This window comes from Saccopteryx bilineata, chromosome 3 (genome assembly GCF_036850765.1).
Source record: "Saccopteryx bilineata isolate mSacBil1 chromosome 3, mSacBil1_pri_phased_curated, whole genome shotgun sequence".
Lineage (NCBI taxonomy): Eukaryota > Metazoa > Chordata > Mammalia > Chiroptera > Emballonuridae > Saccopteryx > Saccopteryx bilineata.
In genome coordinates, this window is record NC_089492.1 from 245,243,508 (window position 1) to 245,268,213 (window position 24,706).

At 47.3% G+C, this 24,706-nt stretch overlaps 2 protein-coding genes across 2 annotated transcripts in view; one reads left to right on the forward strand and one right to left on the reverse strand.

The window, feature by feature from the left end:
* Positions 1-7,237, forward strand: part of C8B (complement C8 beta chain) — a 38,898-nt gene extending 31,661 nt beyond the window's left edge. Inside the window, exons 10-12 of the mRNA XM_066269078.1 lie at positions 1,501-1,654; positions 4,131-4,199; positions 6,375-7,237. Coding sequence (XP_066125175.1) covers positions 1,501-1,654; positions 4,131-4,199; positions 6,375-6,526 — 375 coding nt within the window. The 3' untranslated portion in view covers positions 6,527-7,237. The remainder of the gene's footprint in view (positions 1-1,500; positions 1,655-4,130; positions 4,200-6,374) is intronic.
* A 10,206-nt stretch (positions 7,238-17,443) lies between these two features.
* The window catches only part of C8A (complement C8 alpha chain), a 62,340-nt gene continuing 55,077 nt past the window's right edge, over positions 17,444-24,706 (reverse strand). Inside the window, exons 10-11 of the mRNA XM_066269079.1 lie at positions 21,432-21,654; positions 17,444-17,860 (exon numbers count right to left, since the gene is read on the reverse strand). Of these exons, the coding sequence (XP_066125176.1) occupies positions 17,709-17,860; positions 21,432-21,654 (375 nt within the window). The 3' untranslated portion in view covers positions 17,444-17,708. The remainder of the gene's footprint in view (positions 17,861-21,431; positions 21,655-24,706) is intronic.

Sequence of the window (24,706 nt, forward strand, 5' to 3'; positions counted from 1 at the left end):
GAATCAAGTGGGATCATATTTGTAAGCCACAGCACAAGAACTGGGAAGACTTATTCCACTCCTGCCTCTGACTTGCTCTCTCTCCTGGAGCAAATTTCTGTGCTGGTAGGAAAATGCCTGGGTGGTTAAAGGCAGCCTTTCAGGGTACTATGTAGGGATCGCTGGCTGTTGAAAGAGCTGGTCACTGATATACAGCAAACCCACCCCCCAGCCCCTCCCAACCCTCCCCCATGGGAGGACCAGCAGGCTGGAAGGTTCTGCAAACAGCCTCTGGATCAATTCATTGACCACAAAACAGTGAGACAATGGGACCACCAAGGGGCCTTGCTCTGCCACTGGGGCGAAGGTCAGCATCAGATGCATTAAGAAATGGAAGTAATTTTCTTCTCACTGGAGGCTTCTATTAGGCATGATTGCCTGCATTTAGACAGACCCTAAATTCTCCAGGGCTGGATTAGGGCAGGATCACTAACAAAATCTGGAGAGGAACCTGGCCCAGGAGCTAAAACTAGAGCCAAGAGACTGAACAGTTGTAACTTGGCCTCTGGTTTTTCCTGACCTACCAAACATCACTACTTTCATATGTGGCTTCTGATTCTCAAGCACTGCCATGCGCTCTGAACAGCCAGCATCGCTCTTTCTGCTTCTCTGGTTCTCTCTACAACCTATTCTCCATGACTGCTGCTACTGCCCTGGTGGTGCGCTCTACAATTTCAATCCCCTTTGCATTTTATACACTTCATCAGCTGCTCTCACTAGGCTCAGGGCTGGATCCTGGAGACAGAGCTGAGCAGTTCGTAGCCTTGATTTCTCAGAAGAAAAAAAAAAAAAGGAGAGCACAAGAGAGAATCCAACACATAAAAGTTAATGGCCACAAAAGAGCAAAAACATTTGTACTGGATGAATAGTACAGAGTATTCTGAGCACTTCATGGTGGGAAGGTGTTCTGTGAGCTTTGGAGTTCAGGAAAGGCTTCCTGATAGTGGCTGCTGCATGATGTGAATGCTTTGGATAGATTTAAGGGGGAGTGATGTTAGGACAAGGTTCCTTTAATACTTTTCAAGAGCTGCTTAAAAATCGCCCCCCCCCCAAGACAGATTAACCACCTGCTCCTCTCTATCCGTGGCAAGTTTCCCCTGCTACCTGTCGCCACTGCGCTGTAAGTATCCCTTCATCCCTTCGTATGTTTGTCTCTAAATGTAGATTGAGTTTTTGCAGGTGGGGATTTTATTATATTCCTTATTTGTGCTGAGTCCCTGGCACTTAGGAGGTATTCAGGAAGGACTGGTTGACCTGAACTTGAATGAGCTTATTTGTGGATATTGGGTGGCATGGGGCAGAGAGACGATGGGGCAGCCATCTACATGCCGTGGCATTTATCCAATTCCATATGGATTCACTTTTGGTCTCTGACCCGTTGCCATTCCTCCGGAGCCTTGCTTTCTGCCTCTATTTGATGAATGTTTTCTGTTGACATACACGCCTTCCCTCCCATCCCAGGCAGAGCCTCTGTATAACCTGGTGACCTCCACAGACTTCGCTTACTCCAGCACCGTGAAGCAGAACATGAAGCGGGCCCTGGAGGAGTTCCAGAAAGAAGTCAGCTCCTGCGTCTGTGCGCCCTGCCAAGGCAATGGAGTCCCTGTCCTGAGAGGTACCGTTCCGGGGCCGCTGGTGTCCCCTGTGGACACTGTCATCTGGAGGGGCTGGCTCTGGGGCCAGGACGTGTTATCAAAGCCACACCCCCTCCCAGAGTCCCTCAGGAAGAGTTTCTAGGTCAATCCACGGTTCTCCGCCTCAGGCCCCAAGGTCTGTCCTGAAGCTCTTCCCATTATCTCAAGGGTGGGGAGGGGAAGGTATTCAGTAATATCTCATTTGGGACATCCTAAAGCTGAGCTTCTTCAAACTAAGGTGGCATTAGAACTAGGGGCCGACCTCAGAGACAATGCAGGCTTGGTTCAGACCACCGTAATACAGTGGGTATTGGAGTGAAGAGAGTCTTAATCTTTTTGCTGGTGGAGAGTATTGCCTTCCATTTGTTAAAAAAAAGAAAAAAGAAAAAAAAAAAACACCCATGAAGGGCAATAAAACGAAGCACAGTAGAACAAAGCAGGCCCGTTCTTTAGACCTCCAGAACTACTGATGCTGTTGGCCCCCAACCTGAATCACGATGTATCTCTGGAGCATGGCCCCTTAGCATGATGGTGGAACCCTCTCCAGGTAGCTCTAACCTGCAGCCTGGGTGTGGCTCACAACTGCTGCAGTCCCCACCTCTCCTGGATCGGGCCCAGGTGCAGCTCACGGCAGAACGCACCATTCCTCTGAGGCGGCAGAGCCCAGCCCACACTACACCTGAGACTGGCCCGGGGAGCTTTTCTCAGATACAGCCGCGGGCCTCTGCCCAAAGCAGTTAAACTGAATCCGTGGGTTTGGCCTTTGAAAACCCCTACCAGATGATTCCACTGTGGGGTCAGGTCTGAGAGGCTAGTCTACTGCTGAATTCAATGCAGACGGGATCGAGGATTTCATGGAGCTTGTAGACGAGCAGGAGAGCTTGACCTGACAAAGGAGTTACATTGAAATGTACCAACCGGGAGGAGAAGCGTTAGTCTAGCTCCCAAGGGGTCAGAATGTAGACAACTAGGACACATTGCTCTGGCTGTCAGGGTACCTGGGTTCCAGCCACAGGGGACACGGGGTGACGGGAGCAGGCTGAGGCTGTGTGGTCTGTAACAAGGAGTGAGGATGGACTCAGGGAATCTTTCGGGCCAAAGAAGGGGTCCTGCCTGGGCTGAGAAGAGGAAACCGTTTATGCATTTCCTGACCTCGACATGGTGAGAAGATGGGGGGACTGGGGAGTGGTGGAAGGATGGGCCGCTAGAACTTGATTTCTAAGTTGAAGGGTCACACTGGGGTCACTGCAGTGGACAAGATAAACCTGGGAAAGCCTGAGGCCTGGGATCTTATGCTCCTCTTATGGTGAGCTAGCAAAACTCTGAGAAGTGCCCAGTCCAGCCTGAGGCCAGAATACGGCATCTGGAGCAACTGTTCCAGCAGATCTCAGCCTAGGGAGCCAGCTGCAGTCAGCAGAACCCAGCACATGGATGGAGCGAGCTCTCCAGATGGGGACACGGGGAACTGTTCTCAGGAGGAAGGTCCCAGCTGCCAGCTGAGACTGAAATGTGTGTCTAGCCCGTGGGCAGGATGATCTGAGCAGAGCAGACAGGAGCGAGAGCCTGGGGCCGGAGGCTCTGCCCTCGGGCCGGCCGGGGACACCTGCGGGAGGGTCCACTCAGCAGGAAGGAAATCAGCTCATCAGCTCAAGGTTTAGATTGGAAATGATGATATGCCCCTGGCCTCTTGTAAAATTTGGACCTAGAAACTGGGAGCCCCCCTGAGGTTGTACCCCGGAGGTGAGGGAGACTGTGAAGATAGGATGCTCGCAGGGCCTGATTTATGAGGGACGGTACTGTGAAGAGAGGCAGCGTGATCCGATGAGAGAAGCTCCAGGGTGACATGTGACAGATGAACATAAGGAATCATTTGCAAAGTAAAGTGTTAGAACTGGCCAGAGGTAGGATGAGACATCTAAAGGTAATAAGTTCACTGACCACAAATGTAATTTCTAACTCTGAACACCTAAGGTTAGGTCAAATTTCTGCTCATGTGTAATATTCCTCAACAACTCCAAAAATTTTCTCATGATAGCAATAAATATGGTTTTGTTTTTGTTTTTTTTTAGATTTTATTTATTCATTTTTAGAGAGAGAGGGTAGAGAGAAAGAGAAAGAGAGAGAGAGAAGAAGAGGAAGAGGAGCAGGAAGCATCAACTCCCATATGTGCCTTGATCAGGCAAGCCCAGGGTTTCGAACCGGTGACCTCAGCATTCCAGGGTGACACTTTATCCACTGTGCCATCACAGGTCAGGCTACATATGTTTTTTTCTAGGACCAAAGAACCCTCAAGGAAGGAGTAGATATTCTTGGCACTGAACTTTCTTATTTTGAACCTTCCAACTACATGTCTGCCCTCTTTTCACCTAATGGAAAAGCAGTGACGTGGGGAACTGACCTCCCAGAGTCTGTGTACACGTGGTTCTAGTTCACCTTCCCTATGCTCTGTTCTCTCAGGATCGCTCTGTGAATGCATCTGTCCCAGTGGATTTCGAGGCCAAGCCTGTGAGGTCACCTTACGGAAAAGTAAGAAGTCTTTGGGAGTTGGGGTTGGGGGGAGAAAACTCTGGGGAAATCCAGAGAACAATTCAAAAGAGCAAGAGCAAGCTGGGGGTGTCTGGTGGGGAGCTGGACGCTATGAAACTTGAGGTTCATCCTGGCTCCTGACAGTATATTTCATTATTTTCACAACTGAGAGTATTTCTTGTTACCAATGCCATTTGCAGGTCATCTCTTTGGATCATTCTGGAATATTTACCTTTTTCTCTTTTATTATTTAGTGAACTCCTTTTCAGCCCTCAAGATCCAGGGTAGACGTTCCTTGTTCTGTAACAAGTCTTCTAACTCCTCCCTCTTCCCAAGTAGAATTAGTTGATTCCTCCTTTGCACTCCTGTAGAACTTTGAACATATATTTATTGTAGCTCTTGGAACATGATTTTGGGTTCTGTGTGTCTGTTTCCCCTGTGTCTGTGAGTAGGGATGGTCTATTTATCTCTGTGTCCCCACTGTCCCAGCACAGGGCTGCTCAGTGATACGTGTTGAAGTAACAAATGAAAAGACAAAATCATCATTAAGTTCCCTTCCAGCTCTCAGATTCTTTGGCCAGTTTATTATCTAAGAGTCCTCAACCCCCTACTTCTCCTTCCCTTTGTTTTCCTTTCTGCAACTCTTTGGTGATACCATTAAAAAAGGAAATGGCCCATCAAATAGAAACAATAAACATTTATTAGGCACTTTGCTGAGTGCTTGGACTCAGCTGGGTTCAAATTCCATCGCTATCATTTAATAACTGTGACCTTGAGCAACTTACTTCACCTCTTCGTTCCTCAGTTTCTTCATCTGTAAAATGGAGACAATGATAGTCACTATCTCACAGAGTTATCTGGAGTCTCTAATCAGACATATGAAGCACATAGAATGATGCTGAACACATTGTAAGAGCCACATAAATATTGGTTAGTTTATATTAGAGCTAAGTAAATGGTGCTAACCTATATTAAATCCGTTTTTGTTTTACATATATTAATTTTACATCTACTTCACATATTTTGTATTTTACACATATAAAATCTTTAAATCCTCACAGCAACCTCATAAAATAGATACTTCAATATCCTCATTTTAAAGATGAAGAAACTGAGGTTTAATGGGCTATGAACTAACTTGCCAAATGTTCACAGTAAGTGTAGGAACCCAGGTTCAGGCCTAGTGGGTCTGACTCTCCCGTCTTCGATCTTGGCTCCTACCTGCACTGTCCCCTCCCCAGTGCCCTGCTCAGGGTTCTTCACTCTCTCCTTCCCCACGTTTCCGCTAGGCCCATGCGGTGCTCTGCCAGGCAGCGTGGGACCGATGTGGCATATAGTCACAGGGTTTCACTGGTTGGAAGAGACCTTGGAAAACTGCTCCAGCCTTCTCATTTTACAAATGGAGAGGCCCAGAGATACTAAGCAGTGTGCCCAGAATTACACTGTGAGTTAAGAGGCTCAGCCAGACGCATGATATATCATGGTGGATATAATTGATTATTTGCCAGTCTCATCAACCAAGAAATCCTCTGGGGAAAGGCAAGTATCAGGGAGGAAGCACAGAGTGTTATTACCCATGTAACACACACAAGGCTCGCAGTAGATAATGCAGCTCCTATTTTATACCTTGAGAAGTAAACCACCCAGCATCCCATAGCAGAGAAGTGTCTAAGCTGGAAACCATTCATTCCTCAAATATTCATTAAGGGCCTCCTGTGTGCTAGCTTAGGTGCTGGGATTCCGTGGTGAGCAAATCAGATATAGTGTTTGTCATCATGGAGATTCCCTTTTAGAAAGAAAGGCCAACATTATTTGAATTGTTCCAGAAATATATTTAAAGTATTAATTGTAACTGCTATAAAAATGTTCTAAGAGTTTCAAATATGAAGAACTGCTAGGGAGTTGGGAGTCAGGGAAGTTTTTCCTGTAGGAATAACAAACTGAGGTCTGAAGGGTGAATAAGAACCGACTAGATGCATAGACTGTTCTGAGCAGGGGGGAAAGCACATGCAAAGGCCCTGTGGTTAAAGGAAGCACAGTGAGAACAATAGCCTGAAAGAAAGACAGTTGACTGGAAGAGAAGATCAGAGATTCAAATTATATATCTCATGTCACCTATAGGGCACCATAGTGTAATAAGGGTCGATTAATGTTCCTTGACCTTCTTTCTTATAGATGTCCCCATTGATGGGCGGTGGAATTGCTGGTCAAACTGGTCTTCATGTTCTGGAGGACAAAAAACAAGACAAAGGCAGTGCAACAATCCACCTCCTCAAAATGGGGGCAGCTCCTGCGTGGGCCCTTCTTCAGAAACACTCACCTGTTAAGGAAGGGAGTGCTGATGACATTACTGTAGGCTGTACACAGTGAGACCTGAACCCTAGGAGCTCAGGCAGTTCACCCCCACACTAGCTCCCACCTGGGGCCAGCCCAGGGGACAAGGGCAGTGACATTCAGGATGTTTAAAATAAAGATTTGTGAAATGCACATTGATTGGAACACATAGGAGTTAAACAATAATTGTAGGTTCCTTAAGGGCATAAGCATCTTGGTAATTCTCACTTCCCTCATCTCTACAGTTTCCTTTTACTCACATTTACTACCAGCCAAGAACTGTGTGGGGAGTTAGTCACTTTGAAGTCCTACTGTCTGGCAGTAACTGGCCGACCAGGTGTCCAAAAATGAAGTAATGAATAGATATTAAGTTGATCCTCCCTTGAGGGGTATACTGACTCATTCAATCACAATGACAGTGAATATTTATTGATTACTTTGTACCAGTCGCAGTGCTTAATTCATCAGTTTGTTAATTCATTCCACCCTCATGACAACATTATAAGGTGGATGCTATATATTAGCTTTATTCAACAGGCAAGGGAAGTGAGGCTTAGATCAGTTAAGTGACTTGTTCAAGGTTACACAGTTGGGAAAAGGCACAGCTGGGCTGCAAACCTGGGCACTTGGGCTCCAGGGTTTAAAGCTCAAGAATAGGATGCTCCCTTCCTCTCAATAAATTTGGGCATTTGATTAACAAAGAATATTTTATTTTATTTATTTATTTTATTAAGTAAGAGACAGACAGACTCCCACATGAGCCCTGACCGGGATCCATCTGACAGGCCCCCTACAGGGCGATGCTCTCTCTGCCCATCTGCTGCATTGTTTGGAAAACTGAGTTATTTTGGCGCCTGAGGTCAACTCACTGGTAGCATTCAAGCCATGGCTGAAGAGAGAGAGACAGAGAGAGAAGGGGAGGGGAAGGGTTGGAAAAGAAGATGGTTGCTTCTCCTGTGTGCCCTGACCAAGAATCAAACCCGGGACTTCCACACACCAGGCCAACGCTCTACCCTGAGCCAACTGGCCAGGGCCAACAAATAATATTTTATGCAGTAAAGGATAGGATAATTTGCTGCATGTGTGTTACTGACAAATCTCCCATGCATCCTGAGGAGCGTGAATTCTGGTTCCTCAGCTCCCTTGGATGCAGAGCATAGGAAGGATGTGGTTGTGTGTGTTGCAAGCAGGTGTTCTGGGGCAGAGCTGAATTGCTGTGACATGAGTGGGTACCCAGAGAAGATCCTGTGTTGGAGATAAGAGCCAGGTAAACAGATAGTTGAATGAGAGACAGTTTAAAATAGAAGAGAAAAAAATAGAGGGAAGGTTGTGTTGGCTGGAAGAGGAAACATCAAGGAGAGTCCAAGTTGACGGCTGTGGGGCTGTGTGCAATGTGAGCCTCCTTTACCGCTGTACATTTGCTTTTGCTCACTCGTGCTTTTGTGCAGATCCCGTTTGGGGGAGGGAGTCACATGAAGAGAAGAATAAGAAGGTGGTTGACCTTCGGGTTACTAAAAACCAAAAAGTTTTTACTCCCTAGATTGAATCAAGTGATCATTTACTCTTTATTGCTCTCCTTTATTCCAATCTAGGTTATTAAAATATGCCATAATATTTTCTTTGCTTTTGGGTACATTCGGTCTGATTCCAGAACTTTATGTGAATTTGTTGAAAGTAAATCGGTTGGAAAAAGCAAGTTGATGGAAGGTAAATTGGTTCGTCCTATTCGTTTTCAATCAGTCCCCCCCCCCTTTTTTTTTTTTTCTTTTGGCTGCATCATCTGCTTTGAGTTTCCTACTGGGCTCAGTGCTGAGGCCTGGGACCTTGACATGTCCATGACCCGAAAGCCTGGGGCACTACCACCCACCAGTCTGGCCTGGAAGGAGCTGACTTTTGCTGCTGGCGGTGTTGCCGCAAGTGTGGTGGCTCTATCTGCCTTTCTGCCTCCTCGTGTCCCCTGCAACTGAGCTGACGGGTCTGGGCCTTTTTTTGGCTTAATATTATTTCTTTGCTGTCTGCTGTTATTTCAACAGGCTAATCCAATAATGTTTTATCTCTTTCATTATACCGGGGCTGTATAATTTTCTTGAGTTATAATCTATCTTCTTTTAAGATTCCCCAGAGATAGGTAAGAGCGGTTCTGTCCTCGGTTGATGGGAGGCTCCGTGAAGCCGACACCAGCACATTGATGTCAGCACTGCCAAATTAAATTATGAATCTCAATCACAGCTACCGCTTCTAATGGGAAATTTGAGTTGATTATGGAGATGACAGCCCAGGTTCACGTTTATTGCGTTTAGCAGAAATTGTTTATCCTATTAAATTTGGTCTTGAAGGAGAGACAATTGAATTGCGGAGCACCGGTGAAAACCCGGGTGACGCCCAGGCGCTGCTAACCTGTGCAATAATTATATTCCTATTTGTGGGCTGAACTTTCCCTCGTGGCTCTTTTCGCAAACAAATGCATTTAAGAGGAGGCTCAAACATAATGTAAGAATTAAACAAAATAAATGCGAACTGTGCTTTTGGAAAACCTTGGCGACTGTCATTTGCACAGTGTACCCGTGTTGCGGCTGCAGGGTCCATGGGGCACAGTGTAGGCAGGGCTTTGGCAGTGGTCCTGGAGGCTGAACAAGCACAGAATACCCGGATGTGGGAGAGTTTTACATCCAAAAGCATGAATCTCTGAACTTACTATGAGCTCCACTGTGTGCTTGCTGTGGGGGGATGGGGAGCGGGCAGGGTACTCTGTATCTATGCTTCCTCCTGTATGACCTTCGGCTAATAACGTAACTTCTGTGGAAATAATAATTATTATAATTATGATAATAGCTGCCAATTATAGAGTGCTTTTCAGCTGGTGAAGTCTTGTAGCCTACATTATCTCATTTAATCTTTCTCTGGATTTGATGGGGTAGGTATTAATGCAGTTACCAGGTGACATGCATAGAAAGTTTCAGAGGGATACCTGATCCTTACTGTGAATGAACTGACTGTAGGAATCGAGGTGAGAGGGTGTTGGGGTGCAGGGAGACCCAAGAAATGGCAGCTGCTGGCAGGGAATCCAGAGGAAAACTCCATCTTCTTTCTCAGGAAGAGGGCTGTGGCCTGCTCCCGGACACTTTGTAAAAACACAAAGAGCGAATGAGCGTTTTCTAGCCTCTAAGGGACAGAAAGCCCTTAGGACACCAGCCAGGTCTCTCTGGGGACTTCCATGATTAGCATTTTGATAGAGAAATATTTTGTTTTACTGATTGAAGATGCCCCAATGATGATCCATCTATTTACCGATGTTTCCAGGCTTTGCAGACCTTGTATTATAATTTACTCACTTGTCATCTCAAACTCCTCAGTTGTCATCTCAAACTCCTTCTCAAATATAGTGTCCATGAAGGCAGGGACAGTGTCTGCCTGCTGCCCTCTGTATCCCCGGGACCCGGTACAGTGCCTGGAACAATCAGGCAGCAGTGAATAGTTATTGCATGAATTAATGAACTAATGGAAAAGATGTGTGTGGAGTTGAGGGCAGAAACTTCTCAGGACAGTGGGAAACTTTAGTGCATTGGTGGCACGTGGTGGTGGGGTGGCCTCAAGAAGTTTGGGGTACAGAAGCCTGATATAGCAGCAACCTGCCCGCCAGAGGCCAGCGGAGGCGCCTTCATTCAAGTTCATGGACAGCATGGCCAACAAAGCATCAAATGAGAGAGGCAGAAAGCTGATGTCAGAGAGGGGCTGAGAATACTTGTTGAGGAGTGCTGGTAACACCCACTGGGGACCACCAGAAATCTTCTGGGAAACTTGACAGAGGGAAAGAGTGAAAAAGTCCGCCATCATGGCCCTGGAGAAAGCCTGGGAGGCACATTTGCTGGTTAATGAAGAAACCAAAACCGGACATGGGTAAGAGCCCTGCCCAGGATGTGGTGGGGCCAGGAAATAAAGAGTCGCTTATAAAATTGTCTTCCAATAGTCTGCCTCCACTTTCATTGTCTCATCACAGGTTCACTGTAGCCCATGCAGAAGTCCACTTCACAGGCACACACTGGAACCGGACATCGAAGTCTTCACAATTCCCTGTTTACTGAATGTGCAATCAGAGTTTTCTGTGTGGTTGGTTTCTCCCTGAGTTGTCTCTCTCAAACGTTTGGCCAGATTCCGATATTAAGGAAGTAAGGAACTGAGAGCTTGACTGAGTGACCCCGGGGACCGCACAGCCTCTCAGGCAGATCGGAAAGGCTGGCTAGAGGGCGGGGTGCTTCCAAGTGTGTGCTCTGGTGCAGACTCTGGCCTCTGTGACACGGCCTGGCTCCGTGACTGACTAGTTTTGTGGTCTTATTCAAGTTATATACTCATCTGTGCCTCTGTTTCCTCATCTGTGAGCTGGGGATGGTGACAGTCGCAACCTCTTGGGATTCTGTGAGCATTACGTGAACTACTGTACTCAGAAGTGCACTGGGGACAGAGCCAGCCCGCTGTACTTAGCTGTGTCGTTGACATTGTTGTTTCTAGGGATTCTCAAAACATCAACAAGAGCAATGGTTGGTTTATTTGTTTTTTTAAAGTCATTGAAAACTGCTTTAAAGATATTTCAGAGTGAAACCCACTACAGCACATGAGAACAAGAAAGACATAGAATAGCTCAGCACCGAGGAGATGTCTTAATAAAGGACAGGGAGGGCTTTTTATATCGCAGGCTCTGGGTTATTAGGAAAAATGTAACAGCATAATAACTAATATTTGCAGAGGGCATTACTAGTTACAAAGAACTTGCACATACCTAATCCCACTTAATCCTCTCAATGACGACAAGAGGGAGGATTTATTATCTGCCTCTGACAGAAGCCTCGGAGAGACTAAGCGATTTGTCCAGGACCACACAGCTTGCAGGAGGCAGGACTGCCCGAGTCCGAGGGCTGCTGGTGCCCTGCTCCCCGTCTGCCCACTGCGGCAGGAGCACATTCACTGCTGCGCTGCACAGTGGGGGCCTGCCCACCAGCCCGCCTGCACAGAAGAGGCAGAGAAAGGCCCCCAGTATGGTATTCAGTAGTGGAGAAACAGGGCCAATCAGAGGGCTTTGGGGCAGACAAACAAAGGAATAAGACCCAACCAGAGGCGGATATAACAGTGGGCACACTGGGCACACACCCTGGGCCCCGACTTCTGAAAGGCCCTGCAAAACCCCAACTTGACATTTTTTTCTGATGTAAGGGGCCCAATATTTTCTTCTGCACCTGGGACCTCAACCGACCTTAACCCGCCTCTGGACCCAATACCACCACTTCCTAGCTGAGCGACCCTGAAACGTCATTTATCTTCTCTGTGCCTCAGCTTCCTCATCAGAAAATGTGGCAGTGCTCTAAATGGCACACGTGTAAGGAATGAATGACATATATGTAAAGGGATCGCCATCTTCCCAAAGTGCCTGGCACATGGTGGATGCTGAACTGCCTTCCTATTCTTGGGCGCTAAACCACCAGCCCTGCCTGATAGCTGCCCTTTTTTTTTTTTTTTAACCCTGCCCAGCATCGTAAGAATACATTTTGCAAAAAGAAAAGAAGAAACAGGGATTGCGTTTGTAGTGGGGAGGACTGTCAAAGCCGGTCGAGAGGCTGGTCTGGCATTGCCCCCTGTGCAGGAGGCTGCTCCGAGCCGGGTGCTCCCGTTATCAGTGGCTGCGTCCACAGTTATCTCACGTCTACACCTTGCAACCCCAGGTGTTCCTTCATCCATCACTGACCATTGTCTGGTATCCACTCCTCCGTCCCCCACCACCTCCTGCCAGACGGGCCTCCTTGTTAATAAGCCAGTTTGTTCATATCCTGAAAACGATCTGGTTCCGGCGCCTTTTATCCCCACGCCATCCATCCATCAACTGCTTGCTCCACGGGCTTGGTTAGGAAAATGGGCGTGGGGGAGGGAGACAAATAATAGATAAAACTTCTTAGCTGCTATCTCTAAAGAAATAGAATGGATAAATAGATCCTTCAGACATGTATCATACCAATGGACAGCAGAGTCCATTTGTTAAAAATAGGTTAGGATGGGAGGATTTATCTCACATTTTAAGCTGTTAATATAGAAGGGAAACATATTTTCCTTTATCTCTCCCAGAGGTTGGGAGGGGAATGCCAAGGCCATGAATGCAGAATTTTAAACTCGATTTGATGGGCCTTCCTACACAAAGCAGGGAAGGCAGCTCTCTTTTATGGGAGTGCTGCCTCTAGGACCGGGTGGGCTCTCCGCTGGCGCACGAGGAGGGCTGCAGGATCCAGGAGTCCATCCGTGAAAACATCTTCTTCCACGCGGTTCTCTTTCACAAATTCCTGCACACTCCAGGCAAGACCTGTATTGGAGCCTCTGACTCTAGCACAGCAATTTTCAACCAGTGTGCCACGGAACCCTGGCGCACCATAAGAATTCATAAAACATGAAACACCTAACCATTTAGTCAGGGGCACTGACCTCTTTTGCCTTACATGGTCAGATAAAATGACAACAGTGAACACAACAATAGCCATTAGTGTGAATGAATCAAAACTATACCTATTTTTTTTTGTCAAATCAGCAAAAAATATATACTTGATATGCTGCAGAATTTTAGTAATTAGTTTATGTGTGCCATGAGATGGAAAAGGTTGAAAATTGCTGCTCTAGCACAAAGGGGTCAGAGAGAGAACAGCATTCAATAGACTTTTACTGGGAAGCTCCACACATGATGCTAGGTGCTGGGGGGCTCCAAAATTAAATCCGAATTCCCATCCACCTTGCAGGAAGTCACTGGGTGGGGGCCAGGCAAGTAGGCTTCAGAGATGGGGTATGTAAAGTGCTAGACTATAGAGCCAGGTGAGGGGGGTAACACCTGATGCAGTATGGGAGGGGTCACTAGACCAATACCCTGAAGACTGCTGGGGAAGAGACAGGAGAAAGTGTGAGCTGGCAGGAGGGGTGCTCCTGGGTAGCATGTGCAAAGGCCCAGAGGGGACAAAAAGCCCAACCTATTTAGGAAACTAAATTGGAAATAGCTCATTCATTCAACAAATAGCATCAGAACCCTATTAAGGCCAAATATTATTCTAGGTATTGGAGATCTAGTCATGAAAAAGCTTGCATGTTAATGGGGAAGGTATTCCCTGGAGGTGAGGCAAATCTATAAGTATCTTAGGCATGATATGTGCCATACACAGAAAATAATAAATGAGGGTAAAGTTTAGAGGACTAATATTTGAGCAGAGACTTGAATGAAACAAGGAAATAAGTCTTGGGTGAGCTTATTTAGGAGTTGAGCATTTCAGGCAGAGGGGACAGCAAGTGCAAATGTCCTGGGGCATGAGAGAGCTTGGCACATGTGAGGAACATCACAAAGACTTGAGTGGTTAGAGCAGCATGACTGAGGGAAGAGTAAATGGAAGGAAACAGAGAGCAAACCAAGGGCAAGTTATTACAGGGCTTTGATTCTGAGTACAATTGGCTCATAGATTCTGAAATGGAAGATAAAGATGGGGCAGTACATTGTGTCAGGTCAGAGAGAACCTTGTGAAGCCAGTTCAAAATGCTCGGGCTTGATAACAATGGTTGTGCGGTCTCCCTTGGACCAAGCACCGCTGCCCTCAAGGAAAGGCCCTGTGACCAAACCCAAGGTCCAAACTCAGCTGCCCCAGCCTGAGAATGGCCAGTGTCCATCCAGACCCGGGGACTAAGCAGTATCTACTCCCAGCCCTCCTCATGGTTTCCTACCTCTGCGACTTTGCCCATGCTATTTTCTCTGTCCCATCCTGCCCTCTCTCACCTCCCTTTGCTTGTCTAACTCCTGCTCACTTCCCTGAATCCTCTGACCATCCTCTCCTCCTCCTCCAGGCCCCGGGTGTGCTGCTGGTGGGGGACCTGCTGCCACAGTGCAGACCTTCCCCAGACCAAACCTTCTTCCAGGGTCAGGATGACGTCTGATTCATTCCTGTACCTCCAGCACCCAGTACAGGGCCTGGCGCAAGAGCTCGGCTGTTTCCGAGTGAGGGGGTCGCAGCCTTGCTGAAAAGAAGCGCCCTTTGCTATAATCCCTTACTCAGCCCCTTCCTCTCACGGCTCCTGACCTTGTCACTCTGCCATCTCTCATTGCTGCAATGTGAGTTTTGAAGCCTACCTTTTCTCTCTGTCCATTTTCTCTACCCTGAAGGCATGTAGTTCAGAAGAGATTCATTGAGCGCTGAATGCTTTAGATCTGCCTCTATCTCAAAGAAAAAGAGAGGAAAAAGCATCTCCTTATTGCTTTTCATTCTGTCATTAATTTACTTTTCAAAAGACGCCTTGTCAAGCTGAAGATTATATCTTTAAACCATGTTTTTACATCTGCTACCTATAAAACCTTAGATTATAGCTCTTCTGGAAGGACCTGAGGGAGAACACATTTGACGAGCTTTTTGCCTTTTGCTCAGAGAGAGCCGGGCGTTCTTGAAGAGGGAAAGGCACAGATCGGTGAAGGGCTGCTGCTTCCGAAAGTGCCGCTGCTGCTGTCTTTTAATTTCTAGAACTGCTGGGGGATGCAGCATCTCCAGAGGAGGGGAACAGGCATTGGCCTTGGTTCTCCTGCTCAAATGACAGATAGGTGGCATTGCTCCCTGGTGGTCTCGGCTCACAGGCCATCCAAGCAACTGCTTAATTCCAACGTTCTCATCTCCCACTTAGATCACTGCACATTAGCTCCTATGGGACTTGCTTGCCTCTGGTTTCTTCCATCTCCCTTGTGCCCTGCACACCATCTTCCTAGTGCCTCCACTAGTAGACAGCACAGAGCAAAGGTAGGGGAGCATGCACTTGAAGGACTACCTTCAAAGCTTGGCCGGCTGACCAGATCGGTGACCCATGAGGCTCAGCCTCACTGAGACTCAAGGTATCTTAGCTGTAAAATGGGCCTCATAGAACAGATCTTCAGAGGTCCTTGATAAGACTAGATAAACACACACACAGAAACCTTACTGCTCATTTATTTGATCACATACCCCAGTGGTCCCCAACGTTCTTTGGGCCACGGACCGGTTTAATGTCAGAAAATATTTTCACGGACCGGCCTTTAGGGTGGGACGGATAAATGTATCACGTGACCGAGACAAGCGTCAAAAGTGAGTCTTAGACGGATGTAACAGAGGGAATCTGGTCATTTTTTAAAAATAAAACATCGTTCAGACTTAAATATAAATAAAACAGAAATAATATGTTATTTATTCTTTCTCTGCAGACCAGTACCAAATGGCCCACAGACCGGTACCAGTCCGCGGCCCGGGGGTTGGGGACCACTGACATACCCCATTCCCTTTAACATGTAATGACTCCTAGACTCTCAGAGGTCCTCAGCCTTGGCTTCATTGGAATCACGTAGGAGAGCTTTTAAAACTACTGATGGCTCCTACCCCCAAAGATTCGGACTTCACTGGTCTGGCTTATAGCCTTTGGACAGCAGGGTTTTAAAAACTCCTCTGGTGATTCTCATGTGCAACCAAGACGGAGAATGACCACTTCTGGATCAAGCTTGAATGTCATCTGTAAATTGCACACTTGGCCTGGCTAGTCTGGCCTCCCATCATATTCTACCTTGTAACTACCCTCCCCCCCCCATTAAATAAGGAATGGAAATTTATTATTAATGTAAATTAACTTAAAGAGTAAATTAATGACAGCTGAGAAGCAATAAGGAAGTCTTTTTATCTTTCTTCAGATAGAAGATCTAAAGAGTTCAGAAATAAACTTTTAAACTCAAAGTTTTAATTAATAATAGGAACAATAATAATATTAAGGGTGATGCCAATAATTTTGCCTGTGACAGGCCAGTTTTAAGTATTTTATATAACTGACTTTATTTACACTCAACATCCTCCCCACTCTCCATTCCCAGCACACCCACCTACACACCCCCCAGTAGCCTTCTTAACTTCAAACGTAGTTACATGCTGAATTCCTTATCTTAAAGGTCTCCTCCCCCTTTGCCTAATTCAAAAACCCTTCGAGATCTGGATCAAGCCCCATTCCATATATAAAATCCACATGGAAAGAGTGGTCTCTCTCTGCTACCTGGCCTCCTGTGGCACTTGTTTTATGTGCCATGTATTTGGGCATTAACTCAGCAATTTCCTGTTTTTCCCTAAAACCCCTTCTAATTGTATTGTGTGTGTGTGTGTGAGTCAACAGATGTTTCTTGTACTGACTGGGAATACAAATTCTACCTTTAAGGAGCTCACAGCCCCTAGGAGAAACATGGGTAAACAGACAAGTCCTTGAGGCATGACCGGAGCGCTGTGGAACCCGGACAGGCTGCCTGTCCCCAGGTGTGTCAGGAAAGCGCCACTGATCATTATTGATGGCTCCTTCGATTTGTGCTCCACTCTGGGAACCGGACCAGTATGGGTCCCATCTTTGGACAGTCTCTAGAGCTCAGCCCCTCACTTCATCCATGGATGTTTGCCAGGTCTCTCCCAACGCACAGCACAGCCCTGGCCTCTTGGGATACAGTGCTGAGCCAAACAAAGCTAATCCCTGCCTTCAGGGTGGGGAGAGGGGTCCTAAATAGTCAAAGGAGTTATGAGTCCCAATATATAATTGCTAATTGTGAAGAATGCAGTGACAGAAAGTGTGAGAAAATAATTGGGAGAAACATGATATTGTGGTGAGAACTTAAGCAAACAAGACATTAATTGAAAGGAGTACCAGGAGATGAGTCAAAATGAGGAAAAATTGAAGGAACTCAAGTCAATCTTTATTTTACTGTGACTGCTTATTCTACTAATTAATAATTACTCTATTAATGAACAAATATTATCAAACAACTGAGATAATTCTCATCATCCTTTGGTTTTGGCCATTGATCTGCCTGCTTTGTACGCTTAACCTCCAACATTATAAAAGTCCCTCTAAGACATGGGTTGAGATTTCTCCTTTTTTTTTTGGATAATCCAAAGTGCTGTGAACTGAACCAAGACTCTGGTTAACACTCAACACCTAGTTATTGGATGGAGGGCTAACTTTTGCGGCGAAGGAACAGTTGCTTGTAGATGACACAGCCTGGTCTTAGGCCTGGGATCTGGCAGGACAAGGATAAAATCCACGTTGATTGGCATTTTCTCTCAGCTGTAAGAAGTTGCTCTCCAGTGGTCATTGCAGGTGGTGACATCTGTTGCGTGTGCCCAGAGGCCCTCAGCAAGCCTGGCTCTGCACTGCTCGCCCTGGACACGAGGTGCCTCCGTTCTTGGGTGGTGGGTTGTTGCACTCTCTCCTCCTTGCCTGAGTGCCCGCGGCGCAAGCAGACCAGGAGCTCCAGCAGCTCCAGCGGCCCTCTGCGGCGGCCCCTGCACAGATCATTTCCCAGGGGAGAAGGCGGTTAGCATCCAAGGAGGAGCGCAGACAGTACGGAGGGAGGATTACCCGGTGCCCTAGAGTTGCCTGCAACCCCTCCTTGGGGAAATGCCTTGGGGTAGCCAACCAAGACCTATGCTCGCTGCCTCACACTTAATTTGAAACTCTGGCTGGAGTGAGAAGAGGCCCATGGGAGACCATCTCATGAAATTGGAGCCTGTGTTTCCATGGAAGATGGATAGCTGAGCAAGGCAGGGAGGCATGCCCTCGGAAAGACAGACACAGGCACTGGAGGGTGTGAGCAGCAGGAAGCAGAGGCCCGCTGGGGACTCATGCACACCCCTGCTGAGAGGATTGCTGGGCTTGTCAATGAGGGCTTGCAAATAAATCAGAACGCTTCAGACTCTGACGACGGGCCAGGGCGGCTGACAGGTCCTCTGCCCAGAGCATCAGAGCACACGTGTGGACCCTGTGTCCGGAAGCCCAGCTCACACAACCCGCCCAGCCTGGGGCTGCCCCTCCTCCTGCTCTGTGCCTCCGGGCCAGCTCACCTCCTCTCCCGGCCTGAGCTTTCACCTCCATAAAATGGAAAGGATGGACTACTCCAGTGGGGGGGGGTTTCCATCATTTTTTTATTATTGTTTATTTTTCTAAAATGAAATCTTGCATGGGCCCCAACATGGAAGTCAGATGAGGGTGAAGCTGTCCTGTTTGAAGCCGGGGTGTCTGTCTGGATGGCCCTGCTCCCCTGGGGCAGCCCCTTTCACTTCGTTTCTTCGGATCCCAGTGTGAATATTATTGGATTAGATTATCTGCACGTTCCTGCCGGCTCTGCAATTATACTCCCTGGTGGTGCAGCCACAGCAGGCTTCTCCATGTTCCTTTCTCCCACCTCTGTGACTCTGTCCCCACAGGCAAAGGTTTGCTGGGAAAATTCTGAGGAACCTGCGTCAATTGGTCTCTATGTGGCTGACTCCCAACCTTAGATTTGTTTGTTTGTTTGTTTTTTTGCCAGATTGATCTGTCAGGTTGAAAGTTCAGACTGATGTCCACATCCCACTGGAACATGGTCAATGGAACGCCATAAGCTTCCTACAGCTGACTGAATGTAACCGTTCAGGAAGAATGGGGCTGGAAGGGGGAGGACCCATCCCTTTGTGCCCTGCCACTATCCCCACATCATTGGCACCATGTCCCCCTTCTCCAGTGCCCGCTGTGTGTATATATGACTCGGCATGGACCAGCTCTGAGCCCAGCATTAGGCCACTGAAAAGGCATGCCTGTCGGGGTAGTTTGCACTCCCTACTCTGCCTCCACGCTGTGTGGACAGGGATCCAAGTCGGTCACTGGTTCTGAGGGCCCTTGATGTGCTATAAGTATCCTTACCCAAGCAGGGCTCATGTTTTTCCCTTTAAGCCAAACTAGGCAGATACTGTGAACTGGGACATACACTTCCTCCCTACACTCCAGAAATGATAATCATTTCAGAATCTCTGCCCTCATTCCCCAAAAACTCCTGACTCTTAGGATCTACATCAGTAGAATGCAGCAGTTAAAAACTCGGGTCCTAACATCTGACACCTTGGATCTGAATCCTGGCTCTGACATTCCTCAGCTAGATGGCTTTGAGCTAGTTACCTCATCTTCCTGCTGCCCTAGTTTGCTCATTTGTAAAATTTATCTCATAACATCCTTGGGGGGATAAATGGTTCGTGCACACGAAGTGTGCGAGTGCCCGGCACAGAATAGGGGTGAGTTCTTTCTACTCACTGACATTTGTTCCCTCTGGGAAAGCAGCCTGGCCGATGGGGCAGAGTCCCCATCCACACTCTGCTGTGCCGTGTTGGCCCCGAGTGGTTTTTCTGTGTTCTTCCATTTCCCCACTTGTCAGGCAGTACCTTTTCCCAGACTGCATGAGGAAACTGTACCAGGCTTGGCCCTGGTCATTGGTCTGCTTGGTTTTATATTCTTTGCATTTTCTTCCTAAAGACTCCGGAATACACTCGCCACTGTGACTCATCCCTCTCAGGATTCCTCCTGCAGGAACCCTGGCAGCTTGTGTGCCTTACTCTGTGCTCCCTCCGGCCAGCACAGGGGGCATTCGGACAAGCAGCCTCCTCAGGACAGCCCCTCCCCCCACGGAGCTCTCTCTTCCTCATATTATAACAGAGCCTGCCACACGCTTTAGCTAGTTTAATCCTCAGCACAGCCTGTGATGAACATACTGATACTCCATTTTACAGGGGGTTCCCGGATGAAAATTGGCGGCATTGAGTTTCAAAGGCCCATCTGACACCAGAGCCGTGCCATCCTGCCTCCCAATGGGGAAATTATAACCCACCACCACCTCAACTAGAAACCAGGCTCCATCCCATCTCCCCTGTGCCTGAACAGTTTGTTTTACGGCCCAGCAGTAGTACCTTAGATATACCCATTCTGGCTTTTTTTAAAACCTTTATTGATACACTGATTTGGTAGCCCAAATGTTTTTTTTTGTGTGTGTATATGTTTGTTTGTTTTTTACCATCATTCTGTGGACCATCTGAGCAGTTTTGTATGCATGCACAATTGAAAGCTTGGGGCCTGGAGCATGCAGAGAGATTCTTGAAGCTCAAAGACAACTTAAATGAGAAAGATGGGCCTCAGAATAAAAGAAGTGATTAGCCAGAGGCTCACAGTAAGTTAGTGAAACAGCTGGGATTCACAGCAGGTCTCCAGACCTGTTCATTTGCAGAGGATGTGGATTGTCACCCCCTGTTTGAGAACCTTTGTCCCTGGCATCATCAGGTCTTGGTGCAGGTATATATGTCCAAACCTTCCCTGCCCCAGCCTGGTTTTTTTTTTAGTTATAACTTCTTGCATTGGAATGACAAATACTTAACTCTTCTAGTAGTTGAATTGTGCCCCCTTACAAGATATGTTCAGGTTCAAACCCTCATTACCTGCCAATGTGACTTGATTTGGAAATAGAGTCTTAGCAGGTTAAATTAAGTTAAAAATGAGTTGTGGCTGGACTGGGGTGGGGTGAGGGGCTAATAGAATGACTAGTGTTCTTAGCGAGTGGAGAGCACCATGTGAAGACAGGCAGGGACTGGAAGGCCTCTGCCGGCCTAAGAATGCCAGATTGCCAGCCAGAAGCCGGGGCAGAGGCAGGGGACACATTCTCCCTCCCCGCCTCCAAAAGCCACTCTGGCCGACAGACCTCAATATTGGACTTCTAAGTTCCAAAAGTATGAGACAACGCATTTCTGTTGCTCTAAGCCACCAACCGAGCTTAAGGAAACTTGTTATGGCAGCCCTGGGAAACTAAGGTAGACCTCCAAAATGTAATCCTATTGTCCGTAGGCACCCAGGTATCAAACAGTTCTCAGAGAGGATCTTAATGGCAGAGAGAAAGGATAAGACCCATTCAGTGTGGGGTCAGCCATAAAGCCCAGCATGCGGGTTCCCAGGGTCGTGGCCAAGCGGGCACCAGAGGGAGAGACTGGGAACCCCGAAGCCCCTCTGCACTGGCCTCTCCGAGCTGGTGAGGCTTGAACACGAGTGAGCTTGCAGAAGACTTACCCTCTTTCTCCATTCTCTCACAGGCAAGACCCTTGCGACCCAGGGGACACTGACACTTGCAGCTGGTGCCCTCGAGGACGGGCACCCCGTTGTTGAAGCAGGGCCCGCATTGGCAGGGGTTGAATTCCTTCAGGTACTCGTCCAGGGCCCGGCGCAGGTTCTGGCGCTTGACCTCCAGGGGCCCCAGGGTCGTGTGTTGCAGCAGCTCGTGGATAGGCTGCATCTGTGGGCACAGAGAGAACAGAAGGGCCTCCCTGGGCTCGGTCCAGTGTCCCGGAGCCCAGGAACTGTCCCTCAAGCTCCTGGAAGGCCTGCTGTGTGACAGGCACAGAGCCTGACTGACGCTCCACATCCTCCCACTGCACCCGCTCCTGCAGCCACTCTGTGACACAGGAGTTAAGTGCCCAGCCGCAGAGGAAGAAGCGGAGGCACAGCAGTGTTGGTGTGACCAGCTTGGGGTCATGCAGTTAAGGGCAAGAGTCACGAACCTACTAACCTATGAAAGTTGTGGTTCTCTAATCTCAGAGGAAGAGGGGAGCTCAAAAACCATTTGTGCCAAGTCGTCTGTCTCCTCTAGCACTTTTAGGAATTAGGAAGAGTGTAAAGGGTGGGTGTGTGTGTGTGTGTGTGTGTGTTGTCAACCTTGACTATATGAATTAAAGTACTAATAAGTAGTTACAGTATGTTATCATTGCTAAGCACATCCCTTAATAGTCTAAGGGTGGTGAGTACATGTATGGGTAAGCGTGGGTGGGCGTCATTAACATTTGAGGCAACCCATTCCCGGAATGACTGTAGTCCAGGGTTTCTCAACCTCGGCACTATTGATTTTCCAGCTGGATAATTCTTTGTTGCAATTCCTGTGCGTTATTGAATGTCTAGCAGTATCTCTGGCTTTTACCCTCAAGATGCCAGTAGCACCTTCTAGTTGTGCAAACCAGAACTGTGTCCTGACATTGCCATTTGTCCCCTGGCGGACAAAATTGACCCCTCCTGGTCGGGAGGTACTGTCATAGATGTAGACAGCATGGCAGCTGGAGGCAGGACATCTGGCTTCCAGTCCCAGCGCCACTGTTCCGGCCGTGTGACCTCAGGTGCGTTACTCCTGAGCCTCCTTCCTCATCTGTAAAGTGAGAACAAGAGCCTACCTTCCGGGTTTGTCGTCAGGGTGAAAGTCGATGGATGGGGACAGCCTGCCACGTAGGAAAAGCTGGACAAAGGCTGTTCACCTCCTAGCTCTGTGGCCTAGAACTCTCAACTGCTCCTCTCTACACCCGAGCCTCCTTATCTACAAAATGGGACTATAACCTGTTTTCTAGAGGGGGATCTGAAGAAGCAATGAATATGAGATACTGTTGCAAAAGGGAAGAACAATGTAAAAGTGAAGCACCATTTTTATTCGCTAGAGGTGATGACAGTTTCAGAAAAGGGCTATAATATTCAAATTCCGTGTACATGTGGTTACCTTCAGCATGCTTAATAATGCTATATATTTTAACACACAATCATAAAGTGAAAGTACTTTTCCAGATCTCTCATTTCATAGGACGGTCACCTGAGGCCTAAGATAGAGTCATTTGGCAAGGTTACCGAGAAATTCGGAGAGAGGACCGAGCCACACCAGAGCATTCTCACTTCCCTAGAATCAGAGTCAAAGGGGGTGTCGCGATAGCCTTGAGTGGGTTCCTGGAAATGTGTACAGAAGGACCTGTGGCAAACAGAACTTGGCCTGTGGTCGGGGCTACGGCTGAGGTCATCAGGCTGGCCATGGCAGGACCGGCTGGGCCTCCAGCCAAGGGAAGAACTCTACTTACTGGAAGTTCAGGGAATATGACTCTGTTGTTAAGAAGTCAGTGAAAAATGGGCTGCCCTGTGGCCCTGGTTAAGTTGACTCTTAGTTCCGTAGAAAGCCTAGGAACCCTGGGCAACTTCCCTTTGACCTTCCGGTGAAGCTTCACCCACGTCCTGCATCTCTCACTGCTCCCCCCAGAGCCCTGACTAAGAGGAAAGGGAGCACTCCTTAGTGCCGAGGGGACACAGAGGAGGAATGAGGGGTGGAGAGGATGAACCTTAGAATGTGAGAGCTTGAAAAGATATTGGCAATGATCTTGTTCCCATTTTATAGATGAGACAATAGATTCAGAGAAGGCAAGTGGTGTGATATGGCAACACAAAATAACATAACACGTAACACATACCAATATGTAACCTAACACAGCATCATAACATCACATGATTCCTATATTCATTCAATGTAAGTACCTACCATAAATAAGCACTGCTAAGTTCTGGGGGTATGCAAGTGAATAGCTATGCCCACATCTCAGCCCCTAACTGGTCCCCTTGTCCCAGCCTCTCTCCCCTTCGATTCATCCTTCAGACTTCTGTGAGCATTCTCTTTTTAAAGAACACATCTAGCCACGTCATTTCCTTGCCCTACAACCCAACAGAAGCTTACTGCACTGAACCCAGTCTATTCTGGGGTAAGATGGTTGTGATTGTGGGTGTCAAAGCCAGTCAGACATGGCTCAAGTACTAGACATGAGCTTTGGCCAGCTCGCTTAATCTCCATGAACCTGTTTCCTCAACTGACACTAAATACCTGCTTCTCCTCCCTAACCTTGTGACCACTTTCTGTTATCCCCATGTGATAGAGCAGGAAAATAGGGCTCAAAAAATGAAGTAACTTGTCAAAGGTTACACATCAAAAAGTTGCTGAGGCATGAACCAAAATATATGTTTCTCACCCCAAACCCAGGCACTCTTTCCCAAAAGATAGCATTCAGTCTTCTCCAAATCATGGATGAATCTTCCCCTTAGAAGTTTTGCTCAAGGCAAACACATAATTCACCTCTTGCTTGTGAAACTTTATATATTACTCCTGATACTAAATTTACAGTTTTTGCCCAAATCACTAATACCTTGATGATAGCAATTTTCAGACCCTATATGAATTACAGGTGTGTAAAAATGGTCCCTTACTTATTGGAGAAGAAATAAAATCGGAATTAATTCATCTAACCATTTTCTTTCTAGATAGCCGAGTGTTACAATAGACTTTTAGGTTTAACTATAGGTATATATTTTAAGAGGAGGAATGCATTCATACCTGGAATTTTAGATATGTATAGAAAATTGGCAATGTTCAGAAGAAAGTAGGCAGGAAAACAATATTTAAAAAACCAAAATATAACTCTTTTCTTTAATGGATAACCTTTGCATATGAATAGAAAAAGTTTGACAACTGGTAGAACTATTACTTATTTGCAGTTTGA